Below are 16,919 nucleotides of genomic sequence, written 5' to 3' on the forward strand. Positions count from 1 at the left end.
ACAAAGAAACTTGTTATTTTTAAAATTGGCTAATTTGTGGATGGTATTATAAGATTTAAAGCAATCCTTCTCAAAATCTGGGAATGCTTGGTATCATCTGAGAGCTGCAGAATCTCAGACCCCTTCCCAGAACTACTGAATTGGAAACTGAATGAATTCCAGCAGCCGGTTTTTTCTAGGCTTTCTCTAGAAAATCCGTGGTAACTTTACCAGTTTGGAAAACTTGGTGATTGTGATGCACCTCGAAGTCTGAGAACCACTGCTCCAAAGGATGCACGAATGTTCGTTGTTGGGGTAGGAGTTAGGGAGGGGTGTAAGCGCCCGGAGAAGATCTCATGCAGAGGGCCGAATTATTTGAAAGGAAACTGGGAGGGGCCAGGTGGCAACGTGGGGACCGGGGATCTGAGCAGGAGCCCAGCAGACACCGGCGCCAGCAGGCGGCGCTGGTCGCGCAGTTGACCAGGGGGCGGGGTTAGCCCGGGGCGAGCAGCTTAGGGAACTGGGCTCAGAGCCGCCGGACCGGCACCTCCAGCACCCACTGCTACCGGACTTGCCAGACTCACCGTCGGGTCCCAAAGAAGAGCTGGTGAGTCCTTCGAATCGGCCTCGCTGGCCGCTTGCTCCCTGCGCCCGCGCGCCCCCAGCCCCGGGAGTGGTTAAGGGTCGCACGCCCGCCGCGGTCCGGGCGCAGTTGGCTGCTTACCCCGGCTCCACCCCACCCGCAGAGCACACGGCGCGATTGTACCCGGGCCAGGGGTGGGAGCCGGGGACACACTGGAGGCCTTTTCACCGATGGCTTATGAAGTGAGTCCTCAGGTTGGGTTCTGATGGCAAGTTTTCCAACTTGGTAAAATTCCCACCGGTTTGCACTGCATTGACGAATGGTTGGTACCTAATACTTAAAATTGGGCAACTTCGGCTTCAGGTTTCCTAGTAACAGGGAGTTTTTATTAGGTTCTTGAAACTTTGGTCCCACTCTTTCAGGATCTGGGTGTGGTTCAGATTCCCTCCGAAACAGTCCATCAAGGTGTTTAAACATGTCGCTCTAGTCAAATCTACTGAAGGGGGCTTATAGACATAGAATTTACATACACTTCCAAATTCCTTACTCTGTTCTTTTGGAAGAAAAAAAAATCCTAATCGTATCCTGACTTTTAATAAATGGCCATTCATTTAGCATGAATGTTAAATAGGGGAGGGGCGCAATGCTTTAAAAAAAAAAAAAACGATGCAATGAAGAAAACTACCTTCCCTTCACACAGTTAAATGTCCTGAAGCAAGTGTGCGCTTGAGAGGATAGAAGGTTGGAAATGCAAGGCAACACACAATGTGTTCCAGTCTTTGGGTTTCTTGATATTCTAAATTCTTGGCCATAAACATGAGTTTGTTGGGCTGTGTCAATATTTAGCAGGAACACCAGGCCTGCTATCCTGGTACAGCAAAATAGAACAGTCTCATCAGAAATATGCTCCACTTTTTAATGGGAAGAAAATTAGAGAATGTTGGGTCAAGTTCTGGAGTTCCTAACATCTTCACACTGCTGTTTCCTGTTAGGTTTGTTTGCTTGTTTTATGAAAAGGAAAATTTGCTGTAGAACTTCAATTATATATTTAGTTAGTGTCTGTTGGAAACCAATATGTTTTGACTGATAATTTATTTTCCTGGTTTCTGGGCACAAAGTGTACTGTGGTCCCTACAGTCAACACTCTCTCACTCTCTCTCTCTCTCTCATGGCCATGGACTTTTTCTTGGCTTTGCTCTTCAGCATGATCTCCCTCCAGGGCCACTCTCACTTTGCACTTGGAATCTCAAAGTGGCCCTTTGTCAGCCAACACTGCCAACTTGCTAGATGTCCCAGGACTCTGTTTCCCTTCCAATGCCACCATCTTTCCATAAAACTTTTTCTTTTTTTTAGGATACAGCATACTACCATGAAGTTACTTGTTGAAATGGTTGCCTTTTCTCCTGGATTTCAAGATGTTTAAGGGTAGAGGCTTTAGCTCATTTAACTTTATGTTCCCACTGTCTGACATCATTCCTTCCACTATAGTTAATGACTATTGAATAAACATGTGTTTATATGTTATCTTTAACTCTGAAACTCCAAGTTAAAATAGCCTTTAAACATGGAAAATTATTCCTTGTATTTGATTATAGATGGTATTCTGCTTCTAGATACCATTCCAAATTACTCTACTTACAATGTTGGTTAAATCACCAAATAAAGTGAAATAATACTTCTTGACAATAGAATGTACGCTTTTGCAGAGTGGCACAAAGCCTTATTTCTCTTTTTCCTCTTTAGTATCTATATACAATCATGTTGGCAAATAGTTGATGATTGGCATATGCTTTTACCCAGAATTCTTTCAAAAGCCAGTGATCAACACAACTCAAACCAACTCAAGCCAAAAAGGGAATGTATTGACTGTGTAGTTGAGATATTCAAGATCTAATCTTAGGGACTATAGTACTCAAAATATGCCACTAGGACTCTCCTGTGTCTTTTCTACTTCTCTATGTTGTCTCTCTCCTATTCAAATGAAGACATCTCCCTCCTTACAGCATGGGAGCAGAAAAGCATGGTAGTTCTGTAGCATCCCAACTTATCGTATGCCCATTTCTATGGCCAAAGCCTGGGTGTTACTATAACTGACAACCTCCTGACACAATATTAGAGATAAAAAGGGCCCATCTCCAAATATAGAAAATATTTCACATCAGGAAAAAAATGGAAAGAGAATGTACACAACCAAAACAACAATTACAAGTTATATATCCCTTATCTAATTTCCTTAGGATAAGAAATGTTTTTAATTTTTTGGAATATATACATATAATACAATGATATATCTTGGGGATAGGACCCAAGTCTAAATACAAAATTCATATGCACCTGTTTCATATGCACCTGTACACATAGCCCAAAGGTAATTTTATACAATGTTTTTAATGCACCGGTGATTTGACTGCATCCTGCAACAGGAAGTCAGATATGGAATTTTCCACTTGTAGCATGAGATCAGTACTCAAGAAGTTTTGGATTTTCGGATTAGGGATCCTCAATCTGTATCCTCATCATGAATGTTCTGAAATTCCAAGATTAATAATATCAGGAAACTGTTCCAGGAGCTCCTCAACAAAGAAAACATTGACATTATGTAAAAGTGACTCCTTTTTATTCTTTGTAAAGATCTAACCCTTAAAAGTTGGAGAATGTTTTTAAGTATTTTAAAGTATCTCTAGAAATAACTTTGCACCTAATAAAGTTTTACAGATGTTCTATAAGCACTAAGAACATGCTTAAAATGTAGATGATCTAAAAACACTGGAAAACAGAATGTTTTCCATCAACCGTTGTATTATCTAATCTGTTTTTCATAGAATATGAACTGAAGATGTATTTGTCTGGAAATAAATTTGGAACTAATAAAAACAGTGAGTAATATTACAACATCATGTTTGTCTTCCTTAAAAAGTGTTACACCAAGCCTGGATGAGGATCTGTGAAAGTGGCTATGGAAAAGATTTCCTTATCGGGTAAAAAAAAATAAAAAATGGCAAAATATCTTCCAAAAGGTTGACTAGTTACTGCAGGCATGTCAATGATCGAATACAACTCAACACCTCCACTGGAAATATACTAGAAATTCCTGTCTTACCAACAAAGCCTGGCCCATTACTCTGGTGGGAAAAAGAAATGACGCTCTGAAAATAATAATTTTAGTCTTTTATTCCATTAATCAGGGCTTGCCTTACTAACAGTATCTGTTCTGTTCCTTGTATGAAACTCAGAAACATTTCCCCATAAAAATCAATTAATTATTATGTCAGGAGTCCAGTGTCAATACTGAAAGTCTATTAACATATGATTCTGCCAGGTGCAGTGGCCCACACTTGTAATCCCAGTGGCTCCAGAGGCTGAGGCAGGAGGATCTCAAGTTCAAAGCCAGCCTCAGCAACAGCAAGGTGCTAAGCAACTCAGTGAGACCATGTCTCTCAATAAAATACAAAAAAGCGCTGGGGATGTGGCTCCGTGGTTGAGTGCCCCTGAGTTCAATCCCCAGTACCGCCCTCCCAAAAACTGCACATAATCCTGAAGTATAATTTTATATCATCTACCTCCATCTCTCATTGATAACATTGTTATTCTAAAAAATAAATGCATTTCTAATTCTGTTGACCCTTGAGGAGAGTTGGCTTTGCTCTCAATGAGAAACTGGAGTTAAACTTCTAAAGGTAAAAGGTTGGGACACTTTGTTTTTTGTTTTTTTTTTTTTTAATTAATTTTTATTGTAGGTTGTTCAAAACATTACATAGTTCTTGATATATCATATTTCACACTTTGATTCAAGTGGGATATGAGCTCCCATTTTACCCCATATACAGATTGCAGAATCACATCAGTTGCACAACCATTGATTTACATATTGCCATTCTGGTGTCTGTTGTATTCTGCTGCCTTTCCTATCCTCTACTATCCCCCCTCCCCCCTCCCCTCCCCTCTTCTCTCTCTACCTCCTCTACTGTAATTCATTTCTCGGTTGGGACACTTTGTATTCCATGTAGACATTGGCAGTTCCTGCACAAAAACTAATTACTACTTACTGAAGAACAGTGATTACTCCTGACATGAATGCACTAGTCTGAGACTCTTCAAATCTGTAAATCAGTCACTTTCTGAATTTTAATTGAAAGTTATATGATTTTCTAATATTTAAGTGAGTTGGGCTGGGGATATGGCTCAAGCGGTAGCGCGCTCGCCTGGCATGCGTGCGGCCCGGGTTCGATTCTCAGCACCACATACCAACAAAGATGTTGTGTCCGCCAAATACTAAAAAATAAATATTAAAAATTCTCTCTCTCCCTCTCTCTCTCCCTCTTTCTTTAAAAAAAAATTTTAAAAATAAATATTTAAGTGAGTTAATCCTCCATGTCATCCCATCAAACATTAACATCATAAATACTATAGACTTGAAAAGATTACTTATTTTTTATTTTTCTAGGTGGCTGAAGCCATACTATTCTATAGACTTCATGGACAGCAGAAAAGATACCACAAACCAAGAACTTTGGAAAATGAAGCCTAGGAAAAATCTAGAAGATGATGATTTTTTGGTAAAATAATAAAAATAGGGGTTAATAATTAAAATCTTTAAACCTAATTCAAATGTATCTCCTGGTGTGGTGAAAGTGATTTTCATCCTAGTCTGCTGATATGGGCACTTGGGTTCCTGTCACTGATACTGTGATGGTAAAGGGCAGTGTGGTACATATGAGAGAAATAGTACCTTGACTGATATTCAGGGAATGAGCTGAATAACCTTCAAGAAATCATTGAAAATTTTGGGCATTGGTTTATCTATAAAGTGAAAAGGTTAGAGCCAGATATGGTGGCACATACCTACCTGTAAATCCCAGTAATTCAGAGGCTAAGGCAGGAGGATTGCAAGTTCAAATCCAGCCTCAGCAACTTAGTAAGGCCCTAAGCAATTTAACAAGACCCTGTCTCAAAATAAAAAATAAAAAGGGCTGGGGTTGTTGCTCATTGGTTCAGCACCCCTGGTTTCATTCCTTTATACCAAAACAAAAAAGTGAAAGAAAGAGTTGAATGAGATAATCCCTAAGTTCCTTCCAATTCTAACAGTCTGTAAAAGAAACATTAAAAAATTTTTTTAAGTAGAATGCCATATAACATAATTTTTGTAAGCAAGCATTTTTCTCACAGACACTGTGGCAGCTTACTAAGAGATCACCAAGTAAATTGGTGATTCACTGTTCAACCAAAAAAAATCACTTTTGGATAAGAATCCCTTGTCCCACTTTTGGTCAACCACAGGATTAAATGTTTCTTATTATAATATTTGACTTAAAAAGAGGCAGAAAATTTTAGTTCCAAACTCTTACCTTTCTGAATTGTTTCAAGTATAGTTTTTAACAGAAATTATTTATCTTATCTTAATCAAATAAAATGAAAAAAATAATTAAGAAATTATAAACACATACCCTATAAAAATAACTGTGTACATAAAACAAAATCATTTCCCTTTTCAAGTTGTTTTCCTTGCTGTTCCATAATTCTTCACTCTTAACCAGAGAATTGATCTCAGTTAATTATACTTAGTCTGTATTAACATGAAGAAATGACAGAAGCTATAGCCTTTCTAGATGGAGTAATTAGAATAAGCATTGAATGTAACAGTGATTTATTACTCAAAGTAAAATTCAAACACTGAAAATTATAGAGAACCATGTGAATTAGAGTTACTCTGCATAAAATGAGATGAACAAGATAATCACTAACATCATTTAAAGCATTAAAATGTTCTGGTTCCATATAGAGAGCTATAAAAGTGAATAATAGCATTGAGTGAGAAGCAAATTTATTCATAATAATAGCACAATATGAAACACTGATATTAAATCTCATTTTGAGCTTTTTAAAATTTTTCTGTGTATCAGTTGGAGAAATGACAAATTATTCAATATAATCTTCTTTTGAATTGTTGACTACCTAGAAATTCAACTGAATCAAGAATAACTTTCTCAGGAAATAGATCATCTCTGTGGGATTTAACTAGTTATATATAGCCTTTGTTTTACCTTCTGATAGTATATATGTCTATCAATACTTAAACAAATGAGGCTTTTTTTTTAAATAAACTATATAAAGCAAGACTACATGATGGAAATTATGGATTTTTATCCATAATTTATCCAGAATAGTCATGACCATATTATTCCTGATCCTTCATGTTTTGAATTAATGAATAATTCACTCTTCAGTGCATTACCAAGAGTTACCTAGGAACCAATAAAATATTTGCAAAACAAACACAACTATTACAATTTATAAGTTTATTATTTTACCAGAGATTATTGTGATTTTAAAAACCTTTTTTCAATTTTGACTTCTCTGTTGCCATATTCCATTATTTCACATCTTCAAAATAGACACAAGGGCCTATGCTTTTGTGGAGGTATTGGAAATATGTGTTTCTTTTTTCTTAAAAACAAATGAATAACAGAAATGAATGGAGAATTTCAAAGTAGCCAAGCAGACCTTTAGTCAGTTACATAAACTATGCTATCTTTTTCTGACCAATATCCAAAGCAAGATTCTCAATGCCCTTATTCACCGAGAAGCACAATGACTAGGCCATAAGTAATTAGATTAAGGAAAATTTCACTGTTTTGTCAACTTTAAGATATATCTTTTCTCTTTTTTTGTAGACTAAGGACACTGGAGAGACCAGCATGCTAAAAAGACCTGTGCTTTTACATTTGCAGCAAACAGCCCATGTTGATGAATTTGATTGCCCCTCAGAACTTCAGCACAAACAGGAACTCTTTCCAAAATGGCGTCTGCCAATTAAAATAGCTGCTCTTATATCATCTCTGACCTTTCTTTACACTCTCCTGAGGGAAATAATTCATCCTTTAGTTACTTACCATCAACAGTATTTTTATAGGATTCCAATCCTGGTCATTAACAAAGTCTTGCCAGTGGTTTCCATCACCCTCTTGGCATTGGTTTATTTGCCAGGCGTAATAGCAGCAATTGTACAACTTCGCAATGGAACGAAGTATAAGAAGTTCCCACCTTGGCTAGATAGGTGGATGTTAACAAGAAAGCAGTTTGGGCTTCTCAGTTTCTTTTTTGCTGTTCTACATGCAATTTATAGTCTGTCTTATCCAATGAGGCGATCCTACAGATACAAGTTGCTAAACTGGGCATACCAACAGGTAGGATAAAGATGTTGACAGTATTACTAAACTAAAAAGTCTAAGTCAACTAACAAATTAATCTCTTCTCATTGTAATATCAATACCCCAAGCCCCTATTGAAACCCTGGGTTGAGAAAGTTATCTAACTTTTTTTAAATTTTATTGTAGTCACATTAGGGCTTAGTTGTATAGTTTTATATTAAGAAATGTTCTTTAAGCTGAAAATAAAGTACAACTTTAACAACATTAAAAAATATTTTGTTGCCGGGAAGGGTGGTGCATGCCTGTAATCCCAACAACTCAGGAAGCTGAGGCAGGAGGATCACAAATTCAAGGCCAGCCTCAGCAATTTTGTGAGGCCCTAAGCAATTTAGTGAGACCCTGTCTCAAAATAAAAAATTTTAAAAAGGGCCAGGATGTGGCTTAGTGGTTAAGGGCCTCTGGCATCTGTTCTCAATCCCTGGTAATAAAAATATACACACACACACACACACACACACACACACACACGTATATACTAAATATATGTATGTATTTATTTATATGTATATATAAATATATGTATCAAATAATATATAATATACATTAATGTGTGTATGTGCTTATTTATTTAATGGACAAGGCCACATTGCAATCCTCTAACACCCTCACAAGATTATTTTTTAATGCTGATTGTTCTTCTGTTTGCAATACCACATTACATTGACTACAATTCCATATAAGTAGATCGTTAAATAATTATTAGATAATTAAAATGTATTATATAAATATTGTATTAATATAAAGAAAGAAAGAGCTCCTCTGAATTACTCTTAAAGGAATGTAAAAGAAAAAAAAACAAAGTTACAAATTGTGTAGGCTCATTTTATACAAAGCATGTATAAGAGATTCACAGGTGAGAAATGAGTGTGGTTTCCATATTTTCTTTCCTCTTTTACCTTCTGGTAGGTCCAACAAAATAAAGAAGATGCCTGGATTGAGCACGATGTTTGGAGAATGGAGATTTATGTATCTCTGGGAATTGTGGGACTTGCAATACTGACTTTGTTGGCTGTGACATCTATTCCATCTGTTAGCGACTCTTTGACATGGAGAGAATTCCGTTATATTCAGGTAAATGATTTAAAGTAACTCTAGTCCCTCAGAGAGGCCAATTTTTTGTGTGCTTCTAATATTAAATATTTGACCATAGCCCATAAAGAATAACAAATGCCTTCCAATATAAATATCCCACACTTGTTCCAGTTAATAATGTGTTCTCTTGTTTTTTATCTATTGCTTCTAAATAGGATGCATTTTATAGACATAAATAAAAGGCATCACTAAAAGAAAAATATTCTAACATTTGAAACTTGTTATATTTGCTACCCTCCTAATAACTATAATGTTATATTCTAGGAATATCCTTGGTTAATAGTTCCTACAAATTAAAAAATTCTTTTACCCATCCTCTGACTTGAGTCATGCCCTTTAAATTGCACAGTTTTATACTATCTAGGGTGAAAAATCTCTCATTGAAATAAAGACTTTTTTAACCAAAGGTATTCTAATATCTCATTTTAAGACCTGCTTTTCCCCAAGTTACATTTTAGATAGTTTACTCCTTTGAAGTTTCTAAATACTCCTGGGACTCAAAAACTATTTTAGATTTACTTAAATTTGTCTCGTAGTGGAAGATTACACTTAAGAAGAGCATTGTGCCAGACTTCAGATGGGGGCCCATATCTGCAAAATTCAAAGGACTAAATTTAATTCCATCATGAGCATTGCCAAAATTGTTTTAATTACATAGCCTTAACTTTCATGGGTGGACATCTTTGGAAATTTCCACAAAGTCAGACATTCCCCACTATCCTTTCTACATATCTGCACATCATATCCAACAAACACATCTAATTAAGCTGGGAAATATCTCTGCATCTGAATTATTCCAATGTGGTTTAGAGATTGTACCGCATTCTCTAAGCAAAGTGTTTTCCAAATGTGTATGTTCAGCCTGGAAGGCATTGGAGTTCTCTGTTCCTCAGGAAATGTTTGCCTGCCACACAGGAGCTGAGCATAATTTTTCAGATTTAATTAGAGATTCAAACACTGCATCTTAGCAACTGAGTTCATTCCACTGTAGGTACAATACCCAGATTATAATAAGTATACAGTACACATTTGGTAAGATTAATCTGCAACCAAATATGTGTATTTTTCAGTGACTAATAACTTTTCATTCAGAATTACACTATGATTTACCTAAGAGATTCATATCTGAAAATATAAACTTAACTACTTTATTGTATTTATTGGGGTTCAAGAGTACAGTAATTGTGAGTTAGATTCATTCTGGCAGACTCATGACCATTTCCAGTAAAGTAAATAGAAATCAAAAGTCACCTAGAAGAGCTATTGTGAGAATGCCATAAAATTATATACATGAGCAACTATTTATAAGTACCTAATCTGTTGATGTTAGAGTATTCCAAAGAAAGTTGAAATTTTTCTTTACATCTCTAGATTTTGCTGAAACATTGAAATAATTACAAGTATTTTTTCCATTTCATCTGAATGTTTAATTTTTTCTGAAAAACATATTCATTCACTTTAGTATGCATTTACCAAAATCAGAGTGAATCACATTAGTTGTGTTCACAGTTTATAAAGATCATTGAATTCAAGCTGATATTTGCAGTAATCTTTGGTCAACCTACCTTTATTGAATACCTAAAATGTGCACTTCATGTTGACTTTGCAGTGACCTTGTGATAAGTAAAAGTCAGTTCCTGATTTTAGTTTAAGCAAATGCATAAGACAAAGCATGATAAAATAAACATCATAAAAGAGATGAACAAAATGGCAGAGAAAGAAAAGATAGAAGTATTGATCACCTGAGACTAAAAGAAAGACTGTGAATTTTCTCAGTTTAGCCTGGAGATGAGAACATTACCCAAAAGTGAGGTAATAAGGGGGAATATGTAAAATGAGTAGAAATATGTGAATGGACATTGTTGAGAAATGTGTTAGGAAAGCATTAATAAACAAATGGAAGGATTTCCAAGCAACAGAACAGATTCAGATGAAATAGGATGGAACAAACTCTTATTGAACCAAAATTCACTAAGGTAATTTTGTTTTTCTTTTACAGAGCAAACTAGGAATTGTTTCACTTCTACTTGGTACAATTCATGCATTGATTTTTGCCTGGAATAAATGGGTAGATATAAAACAATTTGTATGGTATACACCTCCAACTTTTATGATAGCCGTTTTTCTCCCAATCGTTGTCCTGATATGTAAAACTGTACTATTCTTGCCATGCTTAAGGAAGAAGATACTGAAAATTAGACGTGGTTGGGAAGACGTCACCAAAATTAACAAAACTGAGATGTCCTCTCAGTTGTAGAATTATTATTTACACACATTTTTGTTCAACGTTAACATGTTTTATCATAAACATTTCAAATTTGTATTTGTTAATAAAATGACCACTTGAGGATCCTACTTTATCTCTCTGTTTATGGGTGATGAGTTTGAAATTTGTGTATTTCCTTTCACTTTTGATTCAAAGCAAAACAACATTTTTAATACTGATCTTTAGCATATTTTCCGTTTGATAAAACTAAGCATAACAAAAACAATCACATCTAATTTGTCAGAGTGTATAGCACAATAAGTGATGAAAGGCCTTAAAATACCAGTCTTTTCTATCCACCAAACACCTATCATAAGTAATGAAAAATATGCCATCTGAATCTACAATACAAGTATATTCAGCACTTACGATTATTGTTTTTTATTCTCTATGAAAATTTATTGTATTTACTATTATTATTTTAATTGTACATGTTTGGGTACAGTGTGATACTGCACCATCTCACACAGTATATGGTGATCAAAGCAGGGTAGTTAGCAATTCCATCTCCTTAAATTTAAAAACTGTTTATTAACACATAATTGTTGCACATATTTATGAGGTACAGTATGACTATTTCTACAGAACTTTCTATTCTAACCAGGTTTATTCCTGAAACACTCGTCTCAAAATCAACACAGACTGTGTCTACACTGGTAGACACAGTAACATTAGATGCACCTCCACAGCAGTCGCGTGCCTGCACCCTCACCTGCATGACCAGGTGCCTGCACCTGTAGTGCTGGGAATGGGAAGGAGTTCCAGCCTTCCTGGAATCACTAAGGAAGGAATGACCCTTTGTTTAGAATGGTAAAGTTGGAAAGGTGTGATGTTGATCCAGAAAACAAGGAACTATTTGAGCTGCATATTAAAATATAAGTAGGAGTCTTGCCAACAGAATGGGAGGACTGGTATGTCATGACCTGTTGAAAGGTCTAGTTCAAGTCTTCTGGAACAGAATCTGTGGACAAAACTCCAGATAAACTATAGGCGAAGGCTGGATGGATCACCAAGGTCGTTGCATGAAATGAAACTGTGTTTGGACTTTGTCCTAGGAATGGGGAAGTCACTAAAAACTTGAAAAGGGCTTAACATCATTAGTTGCACTTCAGAAAGATCACTATATACTATAGAGATGAATCTGATGGTGAGAGGCAAAGGATAAAGGAAGGTTGGAAAGCCTTAAAGATATTTAAGAAGACAGTTGCAATATCCTAGGACACAGACAACAAATTTGCAAATGAAGGTCATTGCATGGAAGTTATGAAGAGGAGAAATAATGAATATCGAGGACAGAATTTCCAGAAATTCATGACCAACAGAATATGAGTACAGAGGGAAAAGAAAGCTTTTAGGATGGGACATCTAGGATTCCTTCCACCTGGATGACTTAAAGGACAATGCTATTAAGCAGAATAGAAAGTTCTATAGAAGGAACAGATTTTTTTAACCAAAACAAAACCAGAAAGTGTAGTCTATACGTTGTAAGTTGTTTACAATAATCTCAGTTGCTAAGGGATGCAGCGCGTTGTTTTAGTTTCAGGGCACACAAATGTAGTTATGAAAAGCATAAGTTTGGGCAGAGAGAAGGGAAAGGAAGGTATCTCCCTGCTTCTTTGAAGAGGATTGTTTTCATTTTTTGTGGAACATGGGATTGAGACCACATGTGCTAGGTGCTCTATCACTGAGCTGCATCCCTAGTCCTATTCATTTTTTAGTTTAAGACAGGGTATTACTAAATTGCCCAGGCTAGCCTGGAACTTGTGATCCTTCTGCTTAGCTGGAATTATAGGTGTGTGTCACCACACCTGACTAAAAAGTTAATTTTTAAATAAAGCTTTTGATGTGGTTAACACAGTTGTGGAGGACAGTCACACCAGTTCTCCCTGAAGCAGAAGGAACAGCACCTGGATCCTTGCTGACCTGAGCCCAGTGCCTTCTTCCTTCTCCAAGCAGAGCTGCTTTTCCTGCTCACAGTGATCTACCTGGGCTCTATTTCCTTTAAACATTTGTTCAACAAGGACTTGGGTTTTAAAAACTGTTGAAATATGATGTCTTTAGTATTTTCATAATGAGATACATTTAATGTCTTATGACAATAAAAAAGAAGTGTATGATTCTGATGTTATTTTCAGGCCATAGTTTATGTGTCTGTGGAAGCACGTAAGAAATTATGGCCTATTAGTGCAAAATTTGTAAAACATACAAATTCATAATAAAAATATGTAATTTTCTTTATTATCACTATGTCTAGAATTTTCTTCCAAGAAAATGAATAAGATGTAATAGCTTTTTTTTTTTTTTTTTCTAAAAGCAGTCCTCAAAGTAAAGGTGTTAGAAATTTTCCAGTGTGGATTTAGTGCTGTTTTATTCAATTAATTAGAAGTCCTCTTTCTGTGTGCCAGTTTTTTCAGGTGTTTTCAAGAGCCCTTTGAAGAGGTCACAGATTATTCCACCTTTTTATTTTTTTTAAATAATCCTTCACTTGAATAAATTAATAAGTCACTCACTGGTGACCACTGTACATGACCTGAAGCTAAAGTCCAGTACCTTCTTCTGGACCAATCGAACTTCTTCAGCTGACTGGGGGTTTTCAGTACTCTAATGCCATCATTTCTCACAGATGCTCATTTTAACTGTGCCAAGAACAAGTTAACAGTTCCTGCAGCTATAAAATTACTGAATTGGAAGAGAATGATGAAGTCACCTGAATTTTCTAATCCCTTGCCTGGAGGCATGACCCCACTAAAATGAGGCTTCCCTCAGCAAAATCTTTGTATTTCTGAACAGCATTGAAGAGAAAGAAGAGAGAAAATGAACAAAGGCAGCAAAGTTGTAATGGTAAGGTACCTGTTGATCTTAGAACCAAGACTCTCTCCTGTACCTCAGCTGGACATGAATGACTAAGAGTGAAAGAACTGGGAGCTAAGCCCAGGGGTACTAATGATCAAGCCCCAAGTGATTGGTGCCTGCTGAACACATGACCATAGGAAATGAATTCAACCCACATCTTATAAATCGAAATTGTACTATTACAAATGGATTTGCACAGTGAAATTAAACAGCATGAGAACTCGAGGGGTGGGTTTATTTTTATTGAATAGGGAAAAAAAAACCTCTTGATCGAAATCTCTTAACAAAAGCCTATTATGTATGACATAGAGGTCAAAGTTCAATTGGGCTGCTGGACCAGGAGCTCTGCCTTTTTGTTACTTCTTCCACCCTGTTCATAAGCCCTTGTAACAATGTGGGCTCTACATTCCCCAATTTTGGCAACCAGGATAACAGCTGGGAACTAAAGGTGCTAAATAGTCATTCTAATTTCACAGAGTAGCCAGCTGTGGGGTCAGATGGGGTTTGCAGAGAGGTGCTATAATTTCAAAAGAACCAGTGCTACAGCCACTCGCCACCACACCACCAATGTGTGTGGAGGAGGACAGAGGGAAGAGAGGAGGTCCCCCTGGGGAAGTATGGCATGGACCAGGAGAAACCATGCTCTTGTCTAACCTCCCTAACCTGGGAGGGAGGCGCAGGTTAAACTCCTCCTCACCTACAGCCACCCACACTGAAGAAGACGAACTTGACCAGGTTTATATACATTTACCCTTTTGTCTGTATTTCTTTCTCCAAACTTCCATTTGTTTTCTTTTTCTCACAGCCTGGAAAAGTGTTTTTTTGTTTGTTTTTTATTTTTTTGTTTGTTTGTTTTTTGTTTTTTGTTTTCTGTGTTCTATAATGGATGTATGCTATAGGAAAAAAAATCTGGGGCCTGAAAATGTATTTATTTCACTATTGAAAACTATAGCTTAATTGTTGGCAATTGTTTTCTTTCAGACCTGTAGAAAATCCCACTGTTTTTGATGAAAAAAAAAAAAAAAAAAAATCTGAACAGCTTTAGCCCTCCCTGTTCCACTGCACCAGTCTTGTCAAGATCATCAAGAGATCATCTCAGTCCTCATCTTATTTGCTTACCCAGTAACATCTGACTAGTTTTAGGACTCTTTACTGAATCATATTGTTTGCTTGGCTTCTGGGAAACCTTGCTCTTTACAGTTGTTTCCTTTGCGGGCTCCTCTTCTAGTTCCCATCATCTCATTGTCAGCAAGTTTAACTCAACTTCCTCCTCTTCTCTACCAACACCCAAAACATAGCTGATTTCCTTGGGTTCCTGGGCCTTAAATATAAAACATGAAATGTATGTTAATGAGTTCCAGATTTGTATCCCTAGCCTTCACCTGATCTCTAGGCCTATTATATCTAACTGCCTTCTGATAACCCCTCTTGAAAATGTGAAAAACATCTCAAATGCAAAATTTTAAATCTAAAATCTTAATTTCCTTCCCATTCTCACCCATTTACTCCAGACAGACTCCAAGGGTTATCTTTAACGCTGCTCTTTACCTCATATCCATATTCATTTATCATTAAATTCTGTTGGCTGCACCAGCAGAATACATTCAGCTTCCAACCACATCTCATCACTGAATTTTCTTGGTCTAGGCTGCTGTAATCCCTCTCCTAAGATTCCTGCAGTAAATGTCCCAACTGGTCTGTCTACCTGAGCCCACTCTAGCTCTCAGCCCCTTATACCACCACCCCTCCCAGAATATTTTTCCACCCAGCAAGCAGTGTGATTCTTCAAAAGCATAAAGGCTGCCATTCCATTCCTCTGAACAAACCCCTCTAATGATTTCCCATAAAATTTAAAATAAAACACAAACTCTTTACCGGGACCTGAAAATTCCTAAAATACCTGGACCCTGCCCACTTTTCTGAATCCATCTCTTATGCGCTTTACCTCACTCAGCCACTCCCATTACACTAGTCTTCTTGCTTTTGCTCAAGCACAGACTCATTCCAGCTGAGGGCACAATGGTTTGGAATATCCTGCCTACATCTCAATTTTCACATGATAACTCTTCTGCATCACTCACATCTGTTGAGATGTCATCTCTTCAGAGTAACCTCGCCTCTGTAATCCCATGGACTTGGGAGGCTAAGGCAAGAGGATCAAAAGTTCAAGACCAGCCTTGGCAATTTAGCAAGGCCCTAATCAACTCAGCAAGATTCTGTCTTAAAATAAAAATACAAAAAGGGCTAGGGATGTGGCTCAGTGGTAAAGCACCTCTGGATTCAATCCCCAGTACCAAAAAAATGAAAAAATAAAAACCCAGTGACCTCTCCTGATTACACTATCTAAAATAGTTATCTTCCTGTACCACTCTCTACTCTTCTTACTGGCTTTCTTTTTTCGTCTTATTCATGACAATATTCTCACACCCTAGAACAGAGCCTGGCACAGGGTAGAAGTTCATATTTGTTGGGTATTCATATTTGTTGAATATTTGTTGGATTTCCGAATGAATGAGGAACATGGTTACACTACTAGTAAATAACTAAATAATTGGTGGTTAAAAAACAAAAAATGACTTAGGTAAGTGTAAGGGTATCAAAATATAGTCTAAAGATCAGTAATCTCAGCATCACCTGGGAGCTTACTAGAAATGCAAATTCTGGGACCCCCACTCCAGACCTCTTGACTCAGATGTTGGAGGTAAAGAGAGCAATCTATGTTTTGTCAAGCCCTTCCAAAGATGTGTATGCATGGTAAGTTTGAGAACCACTGGTTTCTGGAATATGTTGCAACTGATCCACTGCCTGTTTGTAAAAGCAAAGTATTATTGGAATACAGCACTTCCACTCATTTTTATTTTTGACCTATGTCTGTTTTACACTACAACAGCAGTGTTAAGTAGTTTCAACACAGATATTTTAGCCCATAAAGCCCGTA

At 36.8% G+C, this 16,919-nt stretch overlaps 1 protein-coding gene across 1 annotated transcript; it reads left to right on the forward strand.

The window, feature by feature from the left end:
- The first annotated feature begins 524 nt into the window (after positions 1-524).
- On the forward strand, positions 525-11,144 carry Steap1 (STEAP family member 1). The gene is made up of 5 exons (XM_076860888.1): positions 525-586; positions 5,007-5,118; positions 7,234-7,746; positions 8,677-8,841; positions 10,862-11,144. The coding sequence occupies exons 2-5, from the start codon at positions 5,038-5,040 to the stop codon at positions 11,117-11,119; spliced, it is 1,017 nt and encodes a 338-aa protein (XP_076717003.1). The 5' UTR covers positions 525-586; positions 5,007-5,037; the 3' UTR covers positions 11,120-11,144.
- The last annotated feature ends 5,775 nt before the right edge of the window (positions 11,145-16,919 follow it).

This window comes from Callospermophilus lateralis, chromosome 1, assembly GCF_048772815.1.
Source record: "Callospermophilus lateralis isolate mCalLat2 chromosome 1, mCalLat2.hap1, whole genome shotgun sequence".
Lineage (NCBI taxonomy): Eukaryota > Metazoa > Chordata > Mammalia > Rodentia > Sciuridae > Callospermophilus > Callospermophilus lateralis.

Coding starts and splice junctions, on each gene's coding strand:
- Steap1 (XM_076860888.1), top strand. CDS start 5,038: ATGGACAGCAGAAAAGATACCACAAACCAAGAACTTTGGAAAATGAAG. Junction 7,747..8,676: donor TAAACTGGGCATACCAACAG/GTAGGATAAAGA, acceptor ACCTTCTGGTAG/GTCCAACAAAATAAAGAAGA. Junction 8,842..10,861: donor GAGAATTCCGTTATATTCAG/GTAAATGATTTA, acceptor TTTCTTTTACAG/AGCAAACTAGGAATTGTTTC.